Below are 21,675 nucleotides of genomic sequence, written 5' to 3' on the forward strand. Positions count from 1 at the left end.
ATCCGAAAAAGGAAAATGGGTGCCTGAGGCATCTAGAACCCCAACACGGAAACCCTCTTCGCAAGGAAGAAGAGCCCCAATTCTACTCCCGTCAAATGACAACTCAGAACTCATCGAAGACAACAAGCTCACTCTCTTAGGTCGGGTCACCAAACCATCGATCCAAAAACCTCAGTGGGTCCTGGACTGGCTAATCCAATTCTGGAACCTCGAAACCGCTGTCACAGGAAGAACTCTAGGACCAGACTTGTTCCAAGTCAAATTTGAGACAGAGGATGCCTTATTATCTGTAATGCGGCGAGCACCTTTCCACTACAAAAGGTGGATGATCATCCTACAACGATGGGAGCCAATCGTCTCAAACTCTTTCCCCAGGCGTACTCCATTCTGGATTAATATTCACGGCCTGCCCCTCCACTTCTGGACCTTCCAGATCCTAGAAACTATTGGAAAAGCGCTTGGTGTCCACATGGATGAGGACATTCCCCAAGGCAGAGTTCGTGTGGATATTGATTGTCTAAAAAACCTGGAGATGCAACTTCCGGTCCAACTTCAGTCTGGTGAAGTCTTCAATGTGGACTTGGAGTACGAAAATCTGCAGAAACATTGTTTCTACTGCTACTCTCTCTTCCATGAGGAGGATGACTGCCCTAGTAAACCAGTCTCGACAAGAACATCTGCCCACGAGTTGGGAATAAGCCAGCAGAATACACTGAGGAGCCTAGAGGATCACTGAAGACGTCAAGACTACCGACGAGCTCCAACAAGCCAAATGAGGAACTCGGATTCTCTTCCTAGAGATGATCATGCGGTATCTCAAAGATCAGCTACCTCTCGACCAAGTTATCCGGAAAGAAGACCTTACCATGACTATGCGCGACACCAATCATCTTATGACTCAAGAGCTGTAGGAAGAGCTCAGGACAGGAGGCCTACATTTGAGAGAAGAGAGCTAAGAGACCGTTCCTCCACCCACTCTTCGAGAGAATACCACCTTCATGGGGATCGTCCTCAATATTCTCAGTCCTCAAGGACCCCTCCCCCGAATCCAGCCAGGGAGCCTATGGAACTACCGGTTATTCCGGAACGTGGTGAGATTAACAGCCACTCCTCAGAGCGACGATCAGCGCTGGAGAGAATTGAGCGCCCCCATCAGGAATCCCAGAGGTCTGGTGGCCTCTCCACCTCATTGATAGCACGGCTGCAAGATGTTGAGGTCAACTATGAGCAAGGAGACCTTCGTAATAAATTTAATGAAGGAAGTGCTGGTAGCAAACATAACCAGTCACCGGCTAGGGATCACCCTGTGTCTGGTCAGAGAGTCCCTGCTACACTGCGAATTGGCTCTCCTGTAGGCACTAAAACCAAAACTAATCAAGCATCCTCAAGTAAAAAGAAAGCTGCAAGCAAAGCATCGGCAAAGAAAGGAACCAGTGCTAATCCAGCAGCTCAAGGGAAGAGAGCAACCAGAGCAAAAGTGAATAGAAGTCCCCTCCAAAGTACGCGCCTTTCGAAACAGATGACAGCTCGCTCCACTAATCCGCCCCGCAAGAAATTATGTGTGGAAAGGAGTGGGAATGAAGACTTACCTGATCCTCAAGCGCAAGAACCCCCAACAATAGTGCAAGTCCCAGCAACAAGGAAGCGAAGGGCGGATTTTCGGCCCCCGCAAAACCCGATTCCTTAGCTCTAGCCTGCTGGAACTGTCAAGGTTTGGGAGGTGACTTGACAGTTCCAAGAATCCGGGAAATAAAAAAGACCCTAAACCCGAATAGTCTCTTCCTAATGGAGACCAAAAATCAAGATGAGTTTGTGCTTTCTGAGCTCCAGAGTCTCCGATATGATGACCACCTCACAGTCCCACCAATTGGCATCAGTGGAGGCTTGGCACTCTTCTAGAAAGCAGACATTGACATCAGTATACTTGAAGCGACCCCACACTTCATTGACACCAAACTGAAGGTAAAAAATATTGAGTTTCATGTCACTTTTATATATGGGATGCCTCAACAAGAAAATAGAGCTGCGTTTTGGGAATCCATTTCCCAGCTTGGGCGAGACAGAGATACTGCCTGGCTTCTTTCAGGGGACTTTAATGACATCTTAGACAATGTGGAGAAGGTCGGGGGACCAGAGAGATGTGAGGGTTCTTTTATCCCCTTTCGAAGCTTTGTGTCGGAAAATGGCTTGTGGGATGTGAAGCATGTAGGCAACCCCCTTTCGTGGAGGGGGCAACAATGTACACACTTCATCCGAGCCAGGTTGGACCGTGCATTAGCAAATTGTGCTTGGTTTGATATGTTCCCTGCTGGCCGCTGTGATTACCTCCGTTTTGAGGGTTCTGACCATAGACCTCTGGTGACCTACTTGGATTCATCCAAGCCTAAGAGGAGGCGCTTGTTCAGGTACGACCGAAACATCAAGGATATGCCAGAGGCACGCAAAGTGATAGAAGAAGCCTGGCAGAAAGATGTACTTAAGCAGGTGGAAAATAAGATAAAGCGTTGTTGTGAGGAACTAATCAAATGGTTTAAAACCAAGAAGGAGAATAGTGCAAAAGCTATTATTGATCTCCAGTCTATATTGGAGGAGCATCTTTCCTGTGGAAACCCATACCCGAAAATCATCAGGGAGCTCTCCCTAGCCCTCAGCAAAGCATACAAGGAGGAGGAATTGTACTGGCGTCAAAGAAGTAGGGTGCAATGGTTACAAGGAGGAGACAGGAACAGCGCCTACTTCCATGCTGTAACTAAACGAAGGAGATCCTATAATCGCCTAACCACCATTGAAGATGAAGTCGGCATACCTTTTCATGAGGAGACTGAGATCGGTAAAGTCTTTGAAGACTACTATACCAAACTCTTTACATCTAATGGCGCTGGTGGTCTGGGGGCTGTTGAAGAATCCATCTCAAGGCGTATTTCCCCGGAGACCAATCAAATACTCACGGCGATCCCAACGGATACGGAGATTCTCTGCGCAGTGAAGCAAATCAACACTGATAAGGCGCCAGGACCAGACGGTTTCTCTGCAGGGTTCTATCATTCCTTTTGGGAAGTGATAGGGGAGGACATCTGTAGGGAGGTGCGGGACTTTTTCCTGACTGGAAAAATGGATCCAAAAATCAATGAAACGCATATTTGTCTACTCCCTAAGGTCCCTGGTGCAAAGAGCCCCTCAGAGTTCCGTCCCATAGCGCTCTGCAATGTGCGCTACAAGATCATAGCAAAGATACTAACCCTTCGTCTCCAGAAGTTCCTTGATCACATCGTGTCCAAGCAGCAATCAGCTTTTGTCCCGGGGCGTGCTATTACGGACAACATCCTTATCACTCACGAGAACCTGCACTATCTAAAGTTTTCTGAAGCCTCAAAGAGATGCTCCATGGTGATCAAAACCGACATGAGCAAAGCGTACGACAGAATTGAGTGGACTTTCCTAGCCAAAGTCCTCGACCAGCTAGGCTTTGACTCGGTGTGGGTGAATTGGGTGATGGAATGTGTCTCCACTGTTTCGTATGCATACCTCATCAATGGTGCGCCGTTTGGTAAAGTTCAACCGAACAGAGGGCTACGGCAAGGAGACCCGCTGTCCCCGTACCTGTTCATTCTGTGTGTTGAGGTACTCACGGGACTGTGCCTGAAGGAACAACAAAATGGGCAACTGAAGGGACTACAAGTGGCTCGAAGAAGCCCTTTCATCAACCATTTATTGTTCGCGGATGATACAGTCTTTTTCAGTAGTACCAATGTGAAGAGCTGTACCTCTCTAATGAGGATTCTAAAGAGATACGAGAACTGCTCAGGGCAGTGCATAAACCTGAACAAGTCAACAATATCCTTCTCCTCGAAAACGCCAGAGTCGATCATGCGTAGAGTTAAAACCTTTATTGGCATAGAGAAGGAAGGTGGCATGGGCAAATACCTAGGGTTACCTAAGAATTTTGGACGCAAGAAGAGGGATGTTTTTACAGGACTGGTGGACAAGATACGCCAACGCTCCCAAGCATGGCCGATGAAGTTCCTATCGGGTGCGGGAAAGCATGTGATGCTGCAAACAGTCCTATCAACTCTCCCCAACTTCTCCATGCAAAGCTTCAAAATCCCCAAGTCAGTCTGTAAGCGCATCCAATCAATCTTGACAAGATTTTGGTGGGATAGTGCACCTGATAAACGGAAGATGGCGTGGGTTTCATGGGATCGAATGGCAACGCCAAAATGTGTGGGGGGCCTAGGCTTTAAGAATATTGAATCGTTCAATGATGTCCTCCTAGCTACATTGGGATGGCGCATCATGAACAACCCCGAAGCTTTACTGTCCCAAGTGCTGAAAGGAAAGTATTTCTCAGAATGCTCCTTTATGGAGAGCACCCCTAAACAGGCGGCGTCACATGGTTGGACAGGGATAATGGCAGGGAAAGAGGTTCTTGAGAAGGGGTTGGGCTACTTGGTAGGAGATGGAGCTAGTATCAACGTATGGTCTAGCCCTTGGCTCTCCACTTCAAAACCGCTGACGCCCATTGGACCTCCAACAAGGACAAACCAGCACCTTAAAGTCCAAAACTTGCTATTACCGGACTCGAATGAATGGAATTTATCTTTGGTGCGGTTCCATTTACCTCATTATGAGGAAGTTATCAGGCAGCTAATCCCCAGTTCCAAAAAACCTCCTGATAAATTGGTGTGGTTAGGAGAGAGCAAAGGTAACTATACCACCAAGTCTGGCTATAGGATGACCAATCTAATAGAACATCAACCGAACCCGCTTGGGTTTGATTGGATCAAACATGTCTGGAAACTAGACGCTCCAGGAAAGATCCAACATTTCATTTGGAGAGCTCTGAACAGTGTCCTACCTGTCGCAGAGCTTCTGATCAGACGTGGAGTGGAAGTTGCTCATGCGTGTAAGGTTTGTGGGATGCTGGAAACTGTTGAACATGTTCTCATGCACTGTCCTTTTGCTCAACGAACATGGGAGCTCGCTCCAATCTTTCTCCCTGGCTCCCAAGCTCAGGCCTTCCCTTTGGGCACACTACAACACCTATTGTCCCTTATCCCCAAGGTCCTAAATCTCCCGCCGTCAGGTCTGTGTTGTTCCCCCCTGTCCCCTTGGATCATTTGGAACCTTTGGACAGCAAGGAACAAGAGACTGTTTGAGGATAAGCTATACACAGCGGAGGAGACTCTCTCCAAAGCAGTTCGAGATGCTAAAGAATGGGAAGCTGCTAAGACAAAACCAGAAACATTTGAACTCCCTTTGCGAAGCAATGCAGAAAAGATTGTGACTGAGGTTCCGACATGTTCGGTAGATGGGGCTTGGAATGTTGAGACTAAATGTGCTGGACTTGGTTGGTTTATACAGGATAAGAAGACCCATTTGGAGATCCAAGGCGCGGAGTCGCGCAGCTTTGTCGGATCAGCTCTAATAGCGGAGGCTCTAGCCATTCGGAAGGCGATGCAGGAAGCATCAAAAGAGGGGTTTTCAAGGCTCCAGATTCTATCGGACTCAAGCGTCCTCATTTCTGCCATGCGATCAGGGTCGGTGTTGAACGAGATAGCGGAACTTCTATGCGATATTAGTCACCTCATTCCTTTCTTCACATCTCTATCTTTTGTTTTAATTCCGCGCTCCGCAAACCTTGTAGCGGATAACCTTGCAAAAAATGCTCTCGCTTCTCTTATGTTGCAAAACAATATGTAAGCTTTTATTAGTTGAATGAAAAGCTGTTGACCAAAAAAAAAATTGACCTTTCTAATAAATAATTAGAAAAAACTAAAATATAAGAATACAAAGAGACTGAAATTGTTTTCATCCTAAAATGACTTTTATTAGATATTTCATTTGATCATCTTTATATTCACCATCACAATCATATATTATATCAAATCATTTCCATGGGAAACATTTACCTTTTTTATCAAGCTTGCATAGACCATCAGGTTTGATAGTCCAGTTACATTTATAACATTCATCTTGATCTCTCAAAGCATCAAATATATCAAACTGCTTGACCTGATTGTTCCAGTGGAAGCTGCAAAAGAACAGTGTTGATTTCCAGAGATTTGATTGAAATGTAAAGTGGTAATCTGTGTTGGCAGCCACCATGTGAACCCCCAAATCGTTATCTTTAGATTTGCAATGAACCGTAAGAAGTGGACCTCCAAGATTATTTGTCATTGTGACGGTGGTTTCGAGCCAAAACGGTGGTAGCTCATGACTCGGACCAAACAAAAGAACCATGATCAGAAAAGCAACATAAAGTTTTGGTGAATTTCTCATTGATGCAGGATTTATCAATAAGATTTGCTATATTGGTGTTGAATTTGTAGGAATTGGGAATGGCTCAACATATTCTTTCCATATATACATAGTGTTTTTGTAGTAAATAAACAATTTTTTTCTTAAGATAGTAATAAATTAATTATATTACCAATTGACCAATATGAACAAGCGAACGAGTCAAAAAAAAATCTCAAGGAATTCTCTCGGCGTAATATAGCAGATTCCTTTTTTTGGGCTTTCTTCCCTGTTTGCTAAAATACTCTTTCAAGCAAAGTGGGGCCTTTGGTGGAAAAAACACGGTTCCTTTCTCAAAAGTCATCCTCATTATTGGCTTTTAACATCATTATCTTTTCAGATCCAAAAAAAAGTCTACGTTTTGTTCTTGAAGCTTCATCAGGTTCTTCTTCAAATCAAAGGGATTTTCGCCGATCTGTCTCATTGTTAGTCACTACACTTTTCTTCAAGTTTGGAATTCTCAATGACGTCACATCTGGATAAAGCTCTGCTTCAGTTGTCATTAGAAGAAGACGATGAACCATTTCTGCTTCCTGATCATCCGGAGTATTACTCAACGGGTAGGAATGCGCTAAGCGTGGTTGGCAGATTACTGAACCCTAAGTGCCAGAGCATGGCAGACCTAATCCTCGACATGCCTCGGAAGTGGCGTCTGTACGACAGGGTGAAAGGAGTGGCCTTATCAAAAGATAAGTTTCAGTTTATCTTCAAACATGAACAAGATATGATCGATGTGCTCAACAAAGGAGCTCACACACACAACATGTGGCCTATTGCTCTGGAGAGATGGGTTGAGAAACCGCCGGAGGACTATCTACAATATATATCTGTATGGGTTCAGATGAGAAACATTCCCATCAACCACTACACGAAGAAAGCATTAGAATCTCTGGGAGATTTTGCTGGTAAAGTGGAGGTGGTGGCCTTTGATCCCGACAAATCTCAGGTCAGAGATTATGTAAGAGTTCTGGTACGGTTTGATGTCTCAAAACCTCTTAGGAGGGCGAAGAAAGTTACAACACCAGGAGGAGAAGCGGTAAACATCTTATATGATTATGAAAGGCTTCAGAAAAGATGTTATACATGTCAGAGGATCACCCATGAGCAACCTCAGTGTCCTATCTTCAAAAACTTGAAGGCTTCCACGGAGATCCTGGAAGGCTCATCTGCGGAAAGTAAAAGAAATGAGGATTTTGCCCATCAGAAAAAATCTGACCCGCTCTTCGGGCTCATTCCAGAGCATCAGCTAGGGTTGGACCCTATCACTGGCAGACCGAAGATTGCTGAGGAAGTTCTGGAGGATATGAGGTTATACTTAAAGGCTGCTTCGGGCGCGGAGAAGGGTGCTAGGGAGGAAAGGATTAGGAAATCCATTGAAGACCTTGAGAAAGATCCCATTGCTCAGAAAATCTCTCTCAGACTTGAGACCCCTCCGACTGTAACCAAAGACTTGGATAGAGGAAAAGGGATTGTCTTTGACTTTAGCGCTTGTCCTGATGCTATCCAAAGATAGGAGAAATTATTGGCGGGCGCAATTTCGGCGGGAAACAGAGTTCTTCAATCCGGAAAGGTGGTAACGGAGAAGCCTATTTCAATGGAGCAATCTGATTCAAACCAGGGCGGCTCTCCTGCAAGTCTAACGGGTTATAGCGCTGGCTCCTATGTTCCTAGTGCTTCTGGAACTCTTCTTAAGAAAGCAAAGGGAAGAAAAAGGCCTGGTACGTTCACCAGGAGAGCCAATGGGAAGGGGGTACTGAGGCCCGATACTGGAAGAGGTAAAATAGTTGGGGAAGGTGTGGTTACGGATGCAAAGAGGAAAGCACAGGAAGATGTCGAGCCATCTCAAAGCTCTGCAAGGTTTAAGAAACCATTGGTGGTCCCAAGTGAGGGACCGTCCAACATCTAAAATGTCTATGATCAGTTGGAATTGCCAGGGATTGGGCCGTGCACAGGACCTGGTCATTCCAAGGTTACGGGAAATGCGGAAGGAACATTTCCCAGACATTTTGTTTTTAATGGAAACGAAACAGAACCGAGATGGGTTGGTGGATCTACAGACATTGCTAGGTTATGATAGGATAATGACAGTAAATCCTATCGGGTACAGCGGAGGCTTAGCATTGATGTGGAAACATTTTGTACATATTGATTTCAAGTTTGTAGACAAGCATCTAGTGGACTTTAAGGTGCGGTTTGGGAAGGATTGCTTTTTTGTATCTTGTATTTATGGGGAGCCGGAAAAGAGTAATAGACCAAAACTCTGGGAAAGACTTTCACGTATAGGAGCTTATAGGAAAGAGCCATGGTGTATGGTTGGTGATTTCAACGAGATTAGAAACAATGATGAGAAAATAGGCGGTCCGAGAAGAAGTGAGAAATCGTTTCAAGCTTTTAACGATATGCTGCTTATTGGGGAGATGACTGAGCTTCCTAGTACAGGGAACAGCTTCACTTGGGGTGGTCAGAGAGGAACATTATCGATACACTCCAAGTTGGATAGGGGTTTTGGGAATAAGAGATGGTTTCAACTGTTTCCAGCGTCTAATCAAGTCTTCATGGACAAACGAGGATCTGACCATAGACCAGTCCTAGTCAAGCTGATCAATGCCTCAGAGAGTTACAGAGGAAGCTTTCGGTTTGATGGCAGATTCTTACATAAGACTGGGGTTCAAGATGAAATCAAGAAAGCTTGGCTCACAAATCACCCTTTATTCGAAACCAAGGTAGCTGATAGACTGAAGAATTGCAGAAAGGCGTTAAGCAGATGGAAAAAGAAGGAGAACATAAACTCCAGGGACAAGATCAAACAGATTCAGTACGCTTTGGAGATGGAGCAATCTGCGATGTATCCTGCTACTCTAAGGATTAACTTTTTAAAAGCAGAGCTGATTCAGGCGTATAGAGAGGAGGAATTGTTTTGGAAGCAAAGATGCAAAGATAAGTGGGCGGTGAAAGGAGATTTAAATACCAAATATTATCATGCGTCGGTAAAAGCGAACAGATCGAGAAGAAGAATCACCAAACTTATGGATGATAGAGGGCAGGCACATTTCTCTGAGGCTGCAAAAGGAGAGGTAGCTACTGAATACTTCAAAAAACTTTTTTCCTCGGCTAATTCTGGAGATTTCTCTGCGTTGTTTGAAGGGTTCTCGAGTAGGGTGACAGCAGGTATGAATGAGATTCTAGTCAGAGAGGTTAGTAAGGAGGAGGTGAAAGAGGCGGTCTTCTCTATCAAAGCGAGCAGTGCGCCAGGACCGGATGGTATGACGGGGTTGTTTTTCCAGAGTTATTGGAACACGATAGGTGATCAAGTGACAAAAGAGGTGCGGGAATTTTTTGTATTCGGGACCTTTCCTTTGGAATGGAACTACACTCATCTCTGTCTCCTGCCAAAGATTGATGAACCGATTCTCATGTCTGACCTAAGACCTATCAGCCTTTGTTCGGTCCTATACAAGATCATCTCAAATATTTTGGTGTCTCGGCTTAAGCCACTCCTTGTTGATATAGTTTCACCAACACAATCTGCCTTTGTAGAGGAGAGACTCATCACCGACAACATTCTAATTGCCCATGAAGTCATTCATGCGCTGAGGACTGATCGAAGTATATCGAAGGAATTCATGGCCATCAAGTCAGATATGTCGAAGGCTTATGATCGCGTGGAATGGGGGTATCTTCGAGCTCTCCTATTGGCTATAGGGTTTGAGACCATGTGGGTAGAAAGAGTGATGTTCTGCGTATCTACTGTTAGATACTCTACGCTCATTAATGACCAGCCGTTTGGAAACATCCAACCAGAAAGAGGGATTAGGCAAGGCGACCCTCTGTCTCCGTTCCTTTTTGTAATCTGCACTGAAGGTCTAATTCATCTTCTCGAGAAAGCAGTTCAGAGTGGAGCTATTGAAGGCATTCGGTTTTCTCCGGGAGGACCTATGATTCATCACATGTTGTTTGCTGATGACAGCCTCTTGATTTGCAAAGCATCAACGAATCAGGCAGCAGAACTAATCAAGATTCTTCAGATTTATGAAAAAGCCACGGGACAAAAAATTAACATTGAGAAATCAGCTATTACTTTTGGGTCTAAGGTGGATGACGGAACCAAGGGGCTTATTCAAGAGATCACAGGAATCACCAAGGAAGGTGGAACAGGGAATTATTTGGGCCTGCCAGAATGTTTCAGCGGTTCCAAAACTGAGATCTTGGCTTATATCTATGATAGGTTAAAGGATCGACTAAATGGATGGTTTGCCAAACTACTGTCTTTGGGTGGTAAAGAGGTTCTGATAAAGGCGGTAGCTATGGCTATGCCTGTGTACGCCATGTCCTGCTTCAAACTCACCAAGCAATCGTGTGAGAATCTCACAAGGGCTATGGCGGATTTCTGGTGGAACTCTCTGGAACATAAGAAGAAGATTCACTGGCTGAGCTGGACTAAAATGTGCTTGGCAAAAGAACATGGAGGATTAGGGTTCAAAGATATTCAAAGCTTCAATCAGGCTCTTTTGGCTAAGCAAGCATGGAGGATTCTAAATCAGCCGGACTCCCTCTTTGCAAGAGTCTTTAAGAGCAGGTACTTCGACAACTCTGATTTCCTCTCTGCAAAAAATGGCCCTAGACCGTCATATGCTTGGAGAAGCATTCAATTTGGGAAGGACCTGCTAATTCAAGGGCTCCGAAAACATTTGGGAGACGGGAGATCGATATATGTGTGGACTGAGGAATGGATTGGAGGCACTGAAAGAAGAAGACCTTTGATGAAGAATATTTTTGTCGATCTACTGCTAAGAGTTTCTGATTTGATAGACCACCAGAATGGTTGTTGGAACGTGGAAAAACTGGAGGATCTTTTCTATGAAGAGCACATCCGAAGCATCTTAGCGATGGGAACAGCTTTTAATGAGGAAGATTTTTGGGTTTGGCTCCATAATAGGAATGGGTGTTATTCGGTCAAATCTGGATATTGGTTCATCAACAACTTCAGAAGAAGATTGGAGATTCAAGAAGCCGAAGCTAGGCCCTCTCTAAATTTTCTCAAAGAGGAGGTATGGAAACTTGATACAGCCCCAAAAATCAAAACTTTCCTCTGGCGGGCAGTAAGTAATGCGGTACCAGTAGGTGACCTTCTGGTGAAAAGAGGTATCAAAATGGACCCGGTATGTCAGGCTTGTGGTTTTCAAGGAGAGTCTATTAATCACATAATTTTCCGCTGCTCCATCGCAAGACAGGTTTGGGCTTTGGCAGATGTCCCTTATTCGGAGAGTGGTTTTGATGAAGTGTCTCATTTTTCAAACTTCCACTCCCTGCTACTCTTAATAAAGAACTCCTCGGTTCCAGAAGGGGTGAGAAACTCGATTCCTTGGATTGTGTGGTATTTGTGGAAATACAGAAATGGGATTATCTTTGAAGGAAAACAAGCTAGAACCATAGACTTGGTGGCTAAGATCAGAGAGGAAGCGGAATTCTGGTTAATGGCTCAAAAGAATGAAGAGCAGGGAGTTAAGGAAGAGCAAGAGGCAGTGACGGGTGTGAAGAAGTCATGGTCTGCTCCCCCCAATGGCTGGTTAAAATGCAACTTGGGTGTTTATCAAAACAAAGAACAGAAAAACTGTGGTGTTGCTTGGGTGTTGAGAAATGATAGAGGTAAGGTTATGCTACATAGTCGTCGGGCTCTCTCAAATACCAATTCCAAGGAAGAGGCAAGCTATCAAGGGCTGTTGTGGGCTATAGAGAGCATGCACTCTCATCATCTCAACAGAGTTATCTTTGCCTTAGATGATGATCTTTTCATGAAGGTAATTCTAAGACCCAAGGCATGGCCGAATTATAGATGCCAACAGTTACAGTTGATGGAAAGACTTGGCAAGATCGAGTGGTGGAGGGTGATAAAGGAAGACAGAGAGACTAATAGAGGGGCTTTCGTCATTGCCCAAAGTGTGATCAGATCAGGTTTGTCTCAGTCTTATGTAGCTACAGGTGCTCCAAGATGGTTGAGAGGTCTCTTTGAGAACGAGGAATGCGTTCCCTCTACTTAGTTGTGGTTGGGTTTTTAGTAGTTCACAGACCTTTTATGGTATGATGATTATGAACTTGTTTTCTATGTTCGTGAGTCTGGATGTTTTTCTTAGGAGAAAGGACTATCCGTCTGTGGATAAGTCTGATCTAAAGAATTTAATGTTGTATGTTTCCCTTGCTTGAGTTGTTCAAGCGTTTCTTAATATATCAGATGACAAAAAAAAGAAAAAAAACAAGCGAACGAGTCAATATGAGGTTAGTTTCATTTCGTAATGTATTTTTGCGTAACTTGTCGTCCAAAGAAGACATGCACAGAACAAAGTGTTTGACTTCATAACAAGAACTCAAACACAATAAAAAAAAAAAAAAAAAAAAAAAGAACTCAAACACAAATACGTGAATATCAATGTGGTAGTCTCTTTACTAGTGGTTAAAGGTTGATTATAATGTTTCAGATTATGTTATGAGTAATGTTTCAGATTTTTTGGTCTTATTATATCAAGGGATTTTTTAAAACTTTTTATGTAAATATTTTTTTCTCATTTGTGTAGAGTTCATTAACATAAATGCAAGTTTGAAGAAAATACATTAAAAGAACATCGTTATAAGCCTTGACAGATAGTTCCTCTAAACTTTATTTTGAACATGCAGAAATAGGAACCATCAACCAAAACTAACCATAACTAATAATTCATGCGTTACATAACACGATAGATAAAATCAAATCAAACGTTTACACAAAAGACAGACTAATGATCAAAGTCACCCTAATGATCACCCCAAAAGACCAACAGTGTAACATCCGACTACTAGTTACTTATTCCTTAACTAAACCCTAATCGAAAAAACTCTCTAATAAAGCTTCATTTCAAGGATGTGGAACGATCCCACCGCCAACTCCACCGACCACGCCGTGTCCACCGCCGATACCACCAACACCACCAACGCCACCTGCCTTACCAATACCACCACCGACTCCTCCGCCTACACCGCCTAAACCACCTCCGGCTCCACCTATACCGCCAATACCACCCACTTTACCAATACCACCACCAATACCACCTCCGGCTCCACCAAGGCCGCCAACACCGCCTAGACCATGAAATCCACCGATTCCAGCTGCGCCACCTATTCCACCATATTTACCAATGCCGCCTATACCATGAAAGCCACCGATTCCAGCTGCACCACCAATGCCACCATATTTACCAATGCCGCCTATACCATGAAAGCCACCGATTCCAGCTGCACCACCTATGCCACCGTATTTACCAATGCCGCCAATACCACCAATGAGTGGCATTCCTAGACCTCCCACGCCAGCGTAACCACCAGCTCCGGCTAATCCCCCGACTCCTCCGATGCATTTTTTGTCACCGATACTGGTTGGTGTTGACTGAGCTGGTGCATTTGCATGCACAAGCCTTGTTTTTGTATTGTCATGTGGCGTCGTCTTGCCCTCATCGAACTGATCACCCGGAACTTGACGAGCACGTGCATGGACGAATGACATAACGAGCAAGACACATGCGACTGACAAAACTCTCGACATCTCTCCTCTCTCTTTTTATAGTTATTATTGATCGACTCTTGTATTGTTGAGGTTTACAATGAGATTTCTAGGGTTTATATAGCAAAATGTAAGGTCGGTGACAGTTGAAAGTAATAAATTTGGTTACGGACAAAATTAATAACATTTCTCCATGGTAAAGGCTCTCTGGTGATACAACTATGCGATTGACAACTGATTGGTCCACTTTTATATGTTGGTTTAATTTTGTAATTGGCTAGTATCTTCTTTTAACTCTTCAGGCACTACCGCAAGCGGGATAAGACGTTGAACAAAGATTCAATTCGTCTATCAATTAGTATAAATGAAACAAATTAAACTAAACCATAAAAGAAAATAGTTGTTATAGACGTAATTTTATTTTATATGTATTGTATAAATGTAGAAGTTTATACAAAATTTAGCATTCCTAAAGCATATATATATATATATATATATATATATATATATATATATATCACTTTAAGTAGTGTATAATATATGCTCTAAGTTGATTGTTAAGTAGTTGAGGATAATCTTAATTAGTCCCAAATCTTAATGATGGTGAAAACAAATCCGTCGGAACATTAATTTGTGCTTGTGATTTTGAAATTTTTTTTTTTGTCATGTGTGTGCACATGGAGCCGATTTAGCCTGTTCATTAGATTTATCTTGCGTTTCATGCTAACAACCAACTTTCCAATGCAGAAAAAATAAATAAAATAGATATGCTAATTTTATTATTATAATTCTATTCTTTAGAATATGGGTCGACAGTTCTTATAAATTTGTAATATAAAACTGTTATCCAATGTAAACAGCGAAAAGCAGTTTAAAAATATAAAACTTTTGTGGGTGATACATAGGGTTAGCTATTAAAAACGGTCGCAGTTAAACTTTTCATAGTGTTAAAATTTTAAATATCATTATAGCAAAGTTTTATAAATCCCCACACCACTATTAGTTCTTTTTTGTTTGAACATTCCAATTAATATTAGTTCTTTGCTCCAAAAGCTAAAGTATAATCAAGAGTGATTGCAACCACATGGGAAAAATAAAGTTAACAAATCCAGCTAACAAAAAAAAATACAAAGAAAGATAGAAAGATTCACAAATCATTAGACCCTATATTAAATTATAAACCTTAAGAATACACACACAAAAAAACAAGACATAATATTCTTCTTTTTTTCTAGGTAAATGACAAAGATGAAAAAAGAAGAATCTGAGTTGATCAGACAGAACCAACAACACTTCTGGAGTTTCTATTTTACATGAAAGGTTGGTTTTCTTCCCCTTTTCTTGTGTTAGCTTGCGTTTGAAGCAAGCAACCCCGAAGTTGATAAAGATAGACACAAACACACACAAACAAAAAAATGATTTTACATGACAAACGTGTGAGAATGTACACTTTTGTCTGAATATAATGGGAGATGGTTTTAAATTTTGGGGGTAATGGTACGTTGGGAGGAGGTTAAAAACAACTACGAGGAACATTGACTACCTCTGCGACAAGGTAGAGCTCCAGCGTCAGAAGTAATGGTTGCAACCAATGAAGAAGATTTAGCGGCGAGGCTAGATGCACGTGCGTAGCTGCCAGATGCAGCGGCTCCTGAAGAAGTGAAGTAAGCTCCGTTCTGAAGCAAGTCTCCTTCCGATCTCCAGTTCCATCCTTTCCAGTGACTCGCCGGTGTGTCCACTCTCTTTGTCACCTATCGAAAATATTCAACATCATAATGTTACAAAATCACAAACAGCATAATGTCACAAACTCAACATCATAACACCATAATGTCACAAACCTCTTTAGCAAAAGGATTTTTAGGAGCGGCGTAGCGGTTTCCTTGACTGTTAATTGTCGGGTTTGCGCTTCCACCGATGGCGTACATCTCCCAGTGAGTGTAGTCATTGTTCACGACATGGAAATAACCATGTCGACACCTTCAAGAAAGTTTACCGCATTGGTCAGAAAACATATTTATAGAAACAGAGCATACTCTGTTTTTGTTTTGTCTTTATATTTTTTTTATATAAAATAATCAAAATATATATATATTTTTTTTTGTCTTTATATATTACCTTGGCATTCTTTGAATAAGTCCGACCCCAAAATGGTTATAAGCTATGGTAACTTGCATAGCTCTATCCTCCGTATAAGAATCACTATGTCCGAGCAACATAACCTCGTTGTGGTGAGTCATGTGGTTGTTAGAGATGGTAATGGCCGTCGAGCCCATGACTGCATCCACAAGCCCATCAGCGCAATGAGACAACGAGTTGTGATCAATCCAAACATGACTCGACTCGAAAATCGAAATCGCGTCACCATCCGCCATCGTCCTCCACCCAAAATGCGTCTCCGAGCTTCTCACCATAGCGTTCCCGGTCGGTCTACAGTCATGAATATGCAATCCATGGACTATAACGTTCGTCACAAACTGAATCGTTATGCAACCGCCGTTAGCGATGTGAACGTTTGCGCCACGTCCGTCGATGGTTTTGAAGCTGTTAACGATGAGCTCTTGTTTTAGCTGAATCACCATATCACGTTTGAAAACGATCCATAGCGGTCGGTCTTGGATCACGGCGTGACGTAATGTACCCGGTCTAGGGTTAACAGCGTCGTGGTCACTTGGGTCAGTGACCACGTAGAAACGCCCGTCGCGACCGCCGATCGCGTTTCTTCCGAACCCGATTCCGCAGTCCGCTAGGCGTTTGCGGTTCTTGTGCCAGTTGCGATCGCAACGCCAGCAATCGTCGATGGGGTTGCCTGTTCCGCAAGTAAAGTAACCCAGCTTCCTCCTCTCGGTATGGTTTCTTACACTCCTGTATGAATCATACCCGGTTTCATTATGTACTTAAAATAAATATTTTTTAAAAAATCACATTGGGACATGTGCACATGACATGGTGGACGATAGATACTTATGTACTTTTAAGATTTTTTTTCATAGACGTGTGTCGGTGTTAGGTTGTTTGGCTAAGATTCTAGAGGTAAACGGCGTTACAGAGAACCGTTAAATAAGGACAAACGTAAATGTGTAATAAATTGAAATAACAATAGTACTTACATTTCAGCCAAGGCGAGAACTTCGTCCGCTACTTCATCTGGATTCGTCACTGCGTGTTTGTTCCATTCGATTTGGTCCGATCTAAAGAAGAATATAGAAATCTAAAATTGAGAATCTAGATAAAAGTATAAAACTAATGGTTGACCTTAATTCATAGACTTTATAGTAATGTTCACTGGAGAGTGCACACACTACAGTTAAGACTTAAAGGGACGTGCTATTATATGACGTAAATAACCCTAGCAGACAGTTCCGACAGCGGCATTGTGTAAGGCTAAAACCGGTAAATTACTCTAAACAGAGTCAAGTGTACCTACACAATAGCGTTGACTCATGCGTGTATGCAAGCTAAAAAGCGGAATGTACGGTCTAGATCGCGTTAGATCTGAATCGCAGAACAAAATTCAATGGCTCAAGTTATTAATTATCCTGGTTCTGCTGCTAATTTTGTCGGCTGAAAAAAAAAATTAAACAGTAAAAACAAATGATATTTTATAATTCTTTTTGGGAAATTTTCTTAGAAATCTTGGGGAAATTTATGTAGTACGAGAATGAAAACATGTAAACAAATTACTAATGTAAAACATATGATGAAAATAAATCTTCTTCTCTGTGTCTATATAAATCTCGTGAGAAAGAAAAAAACAGAGAGGTGTATGGATAAAGAAAGACTTGGAGAGAGATGAGATCTTGTCGTGTGTTTTGTTCTCCATTGCTCCGACGAAGAAGAATAGACACATCATAGCTAAAATCCATGTCGGAAGAACCGTCATTAGAGCAGAGTGTTTGTCGTTTTCCGAAAGAATTAGAGCGGAGTGAGAGTTATAAAAGACAGTGAGTGTACGAGCTTGGAGATTTATAGAATATGGAGAGGCCAAAAAAAGAAGACGACACGCAAAAGAGACGTTAAGACGGCCGTCATGTATCTATACGATACGACGTCGTGTACACAATTTGATTCTTCGTTTTGCCTTTTTAACGTGATTAGTTGTTAACTCCATCTCTTTATTTACAGCTCTAGCCTCCACTAACTGCTCAAGTGTGTGATTAACAGACATTGCATGCTTTAATGCATTTTGATCAAAAGTCTATATATGATAAAAAAAATTTCATAACTCAATTATATAAAACTTGCAACACATGGATAATGTATATTGAAGGGATTTGAACCTATCAATTATAATGCCAAATCTTATTACTGAGTTAACCAGAGAGTAAGTAAGAAGTCAGATTCCACAAAATTTAGATGATTGATTAACAATAAAATTAATCTTACTCATTAGAATTTAGTTAGATGTTATTCTAACTAAAAAGAAAATTACATCAAAAACACAATATTCATTAATCAAATCATTTGCTAAAATTGTATATATCCTGTCGATATATACTTGATTAATTAGCTTATGCGTAGTTATAAGTTCATATAAATGACTATGAATTTTTAAAGAATATAAAATGAGTTGGTAATCGACTAACTATTGATCTATCATTTATGAATAACTGAGTAACTTCAAATATGAGTGAAGCAAAAGAACAAGTTGATTGGCTTCTAACTGATGCTTTCACTTTCGCATCAACAACATGTGATGATGTGAATATTACTTGAGCAGAATATTACGGAAACCAGTTGTCATAGTTTCTTGCTGAATTGGCGGGTACTATCCTTTGATTTCCGATGGCGTAAATCACGGCTTGTAAAGAAAGAAAAATCCACGTAGAACTTAAAGAATACGCGTTGAGTCATTGACTAACCCATCCAAAGAAGTTTCAATCTGTTCTCACTATATTAGTTGGAAACTGGGATGCTCAATAAATTTGGTCAAAACGATTAAAGCAGACTGGAAACTGTATTGTGAAAACGAATTCAAAGCAAATTGAAACAAAAATAAATCATATTCCATACCGAACTGAAAAAAAGAAAAGAAAAAAACAATGATATAACTTTTCCTTCTAATCAATCATAGATATATTTTGTACAAATTAGTATAAATTTATTTTAAAGCATATTTCTATATACAAAATTATAATTATATGATGTATACCATGTGTTTTCATCATGGGAGAGGTTGGAAGGGTGGTAACTGTTAATTATTGAAACTTTTTTTTGTTACACTTTTACTGCTTAAATTACTTTTGTAAAAGTGCAAAAAGGTATAATTAAAGAGAAAGATCTTGTTGGGGCGAAATGTTTGGTTAGGCCAAAACTCGCGGGTCAAATTGGATCGTAGTCACTTTTATTTTACTTAACGTTTTTATCTCTTTTTATTTTGGATTTTTAAAGTTAAAACCCCCCAACTAAATTTGTTTTAGGTAAAAATCTTCAAACTAAGTATTTAATGAAAAAACTCTCAAACTAACGTTATTTAATGAATTAAACCCTAACAGGTCATAATTACCATTACTACCGGTAAATTTTTAATTTAGCGGTTTCTACATTAAGTAAACATAGTTAAGGAGTTTTACCATAAAAATTTAAAAACAAAATAATCAAAATTTTATAATATTATTTAAAAATTAGTAACTTTTTTTTGACAACATAAGCGAAAACTAAGTAACTGGACCGTGCGATTCAGAAAGCCAAACCGAAAGTATTGAATCGACATATAACATAGCTGAAGGAGAACTCCTCGCACCACTTGCAAGCTTGTCCGCCATAGTATTTTGTGCTCTTGCAATATATCTGATCCGGAAGTTAGGGAAGAAAGTCTTACTGCGTCTAAATTCTTTATATAATTTTTGTTATATTTTCTCGGTTTTTACATTTTTAATTTATACATATATAACATTGATGTTAAAAACACATCAAACTCATATATTTACAAAAAAAAATTAAAAATGATAATTTTGAAAATTTAAGTTACTAATTTTTAGATAATATTATAAAATTTTGATTTTTTTTTTATTTTTAATGGTAAAGCCCCTCAACTATGTTTACTTAATGTATAAACCCGTAAACTAAAGATTTACCAGTAGTATTGGTAATTATGACATGTTAGGATTTACTTCATTAAATAAAGTTAGTTTGGAGGCTTTTACGTTAAATACTTAGTTCCAGGATTTTTACCCAAAACAAACATAGTTGAGGGGTTTTAACGGTAAAAATCCTTTTATTTTATGTTTCCCTTTCCTCATATAAGTGAAAAACAGCAAGTAACGATTATCCGACTTTAGTGTTCATGTTCTGTGTACAAATATATTGTTTGACTGGATTTTATTATCACATTCCATTTACGACATCTTTATTGCATGTAAGTGTTTGTCTTCTTAACGTTACAGCATGTAAGTGTTTGATTTGATCAACTTGAATCAAATCACCGAGATGTCATCTTCATGATTCGAATTATTTTATTTATCGTTTGTTGCTAACCTACTATATTAGCCGGAGCACCGACACTCCCAAAACGTTACTTAATTATCGAATGGTTGGAGCTTGGATCCACTCGTCACTCGATGTCATCGTTTGTGCTATAATGAGACGTCGTTTTTCTTTTGTCTGTTATTCTATCTGTTGCTTTTGTTATAAACTAGATGACAAGATTTTTATACAAGAAAGAATACAGAGATTTTTGGTTTCTCAAAATTTTAGTTGGTTTTATTTGCAAAAGACGTTATAGAGATGGACTTTGCAGTGATAACAAATATGACTAACTCAGCCAAAAATTATACCAAAATTTTGGCACGTTGCGGAACAGAATGGGAAACAATACTTTCAGTACATGAAACTCTTTGATTGTGTTCTGTAGATTAATAAATTCATTTATCTCAGACAATAGTAATTGATAACGTACGAGGAAATGAATATAAAAACTCAAGAAACAAATGTCAACACTTTGGTAGGAGATTTGGACAGACTTTTTGATCTTTGCCTCCTTTTCTTTCTTTCTTGGTGGCCGATAAAACTAGAATTTTCTGTAAGATGGATAACGAAGCAAAACCCCACACTCACATGCATGGCATCAAGTGCCATATGTTTCCCCAACCCATTCATTACCAAATAACTTTATAATTCATTACAAACTTTACCTAATATCTACTCATAATTATAAACCTGAATGTCAAAAACATTAGTATTAAATATTTACCTTTCTAAAATTCCCTATTTTAATTATACAAATGAATCTCTATTATAATAACCAAAAATTAAGCATAATAGTTATATATATAGCTTGTTTGGTAACCTAGTAAAATAGCGAAATAATATATACGCTAGCTTACAAACCAATTTTGTATAATATAGTACGTTCAATTGCTGGATAATATAACTTTTAAAAAGTTTAGAGAATTAAAAATGTCGTTCGATAAGGTTATATAATTGATAATAAATATGTAACCAAAGCATCATTTCAGGATTTGATTAGCCCTTTGTCAAAAAAGAGAGAAATTTGATTGTTATCAGCCCAACTTGTTTGCAAAATCCACCATCTCATGTGAAAGAGTTAACTAGAAAATCTGTAAAGTAAGATCATTATAGGCCTTGAAGTGGCCTACATAGAAACAAAGCCCAAAACACATGAAAAGAAACAGAGTTCAATATGCATCTCTTTGGGTGTGAGCATGAGTGTAGAAGGGAGCTGAGCAATTTTCACGTGACAGTGACTTGATTTTATTCGTATACGCCAACGCTCTCCCATTACAAGACAACTCTCCAATTAGTGAAAGATGGAGATTACTGATTAGACTAAAGGCACAACCACATGGCCACCACATGTTTATCTTGTGGCCATTAAGACCAACCGCAAC

The 21,675-nt window shown here is 40.6% G+C and overlaps 4 protein-coding genes across 7 annotated transcripts; 2 read left to right on the forward strand and 2 right to left on the reverse strand.

The window, feature by feature from the left end:
* Nucleotides 1–772: 772 nt before the first annotated feature.
* Nucleotides 773–1,687, forward strand: LOC106424271. Its single transcript, XM_013865022.1, has one exon. The coding sequence runs from the start codon at nt 773–775 to the stop codon at nt 1,685–1,687; it is 915 nt and encodes a 304-aa protein (XP_013720476.1).
* A 5,073-nt stretch (nt 1,688–6,760) lies between these two features.
* Nucleotides 6,761–7,810, forward strand: LOC106424273. The gene has a single exon (XM_013865024.1). It carries the CDS (start codon nt 6,761–6,763, stop codon nt 7,808–7,810), a length of 1,050 nt encoding a protein of 349 aa, XP_013720478.1.
* Nucleotides 7,811–12,969: 5,159 nt separating this feature from the next.
* Nucleotides 12,970–13,927, reverse strand: LOC106424286 (glycine-rich cell wall structural protein-like). Its single transcript, XM_013865033.3, has one exon. It carries the CDS (start codon nt 13,865–13,867, stop codon nt 13,184–13,186), a length of 684 nt encoding a protein of 227 aa, XP_013720487.2. The 5' UTR covers nt 13,868–13,927; the 3' UTR covers nt 12,970–13,183.
* A 1,042-nt stretch (nt 13,928–14,969) lies between these two features.
* Nucleotides 14,970–17,832, reverse strand: LOC106424219 (probable pectate lyase 1). 4 transcript variants are annotated; one of them, XM_013864975.3, is made up of 6 exons: nt 17,608–17,767; nt 17,253–17,320; nt 16,936–17,016; nt 15,944–16,690; nt 15,667–15,805; nt 14,970–15,576 (listed from the first exon to the last, which is right to left on the reverse strand). In XM_013864975.3, coding segments are annotated over exons 3-6 (1,116 nt in total). In that variant the 5' UTR covers nt 16,938–17,016; nt 17,253–17,320; nt 17,608–17,767; the 3' UTR covers nt 14,970–15,348. The 4 variants fall into 4 exon arrangements, with proteins under 4 accessions (XP_013720429.1, XP_022556968.1, XP_013720428.1 ...); XM_022701247.2 differs by having other exon boundaries at nt 17,249–17,320; nt 17,608–17,749; XM_013864974.3 differs by having other exon boundaries at nt 17,249–17,389; nt 17,608–17,749.
* Between the last annotated feature and the right edge of the window lie 3,843 nt (nt 17,833–21,675).

Source organism: Brassica napus, chromosome C8 (genome assembly GCF_020379485.1).
Source record: "Brassica napus cultivar Da-Ae chromosome C8, Da-Ae, whole genome shotgun sequence".
Classification (NCBI taxonomy): Eukaryota; Viridiplantae; Streptophyta; class Magnoliopsida; order Brassicales; family Brassicaceae; genus Brassica; species Brassica napus.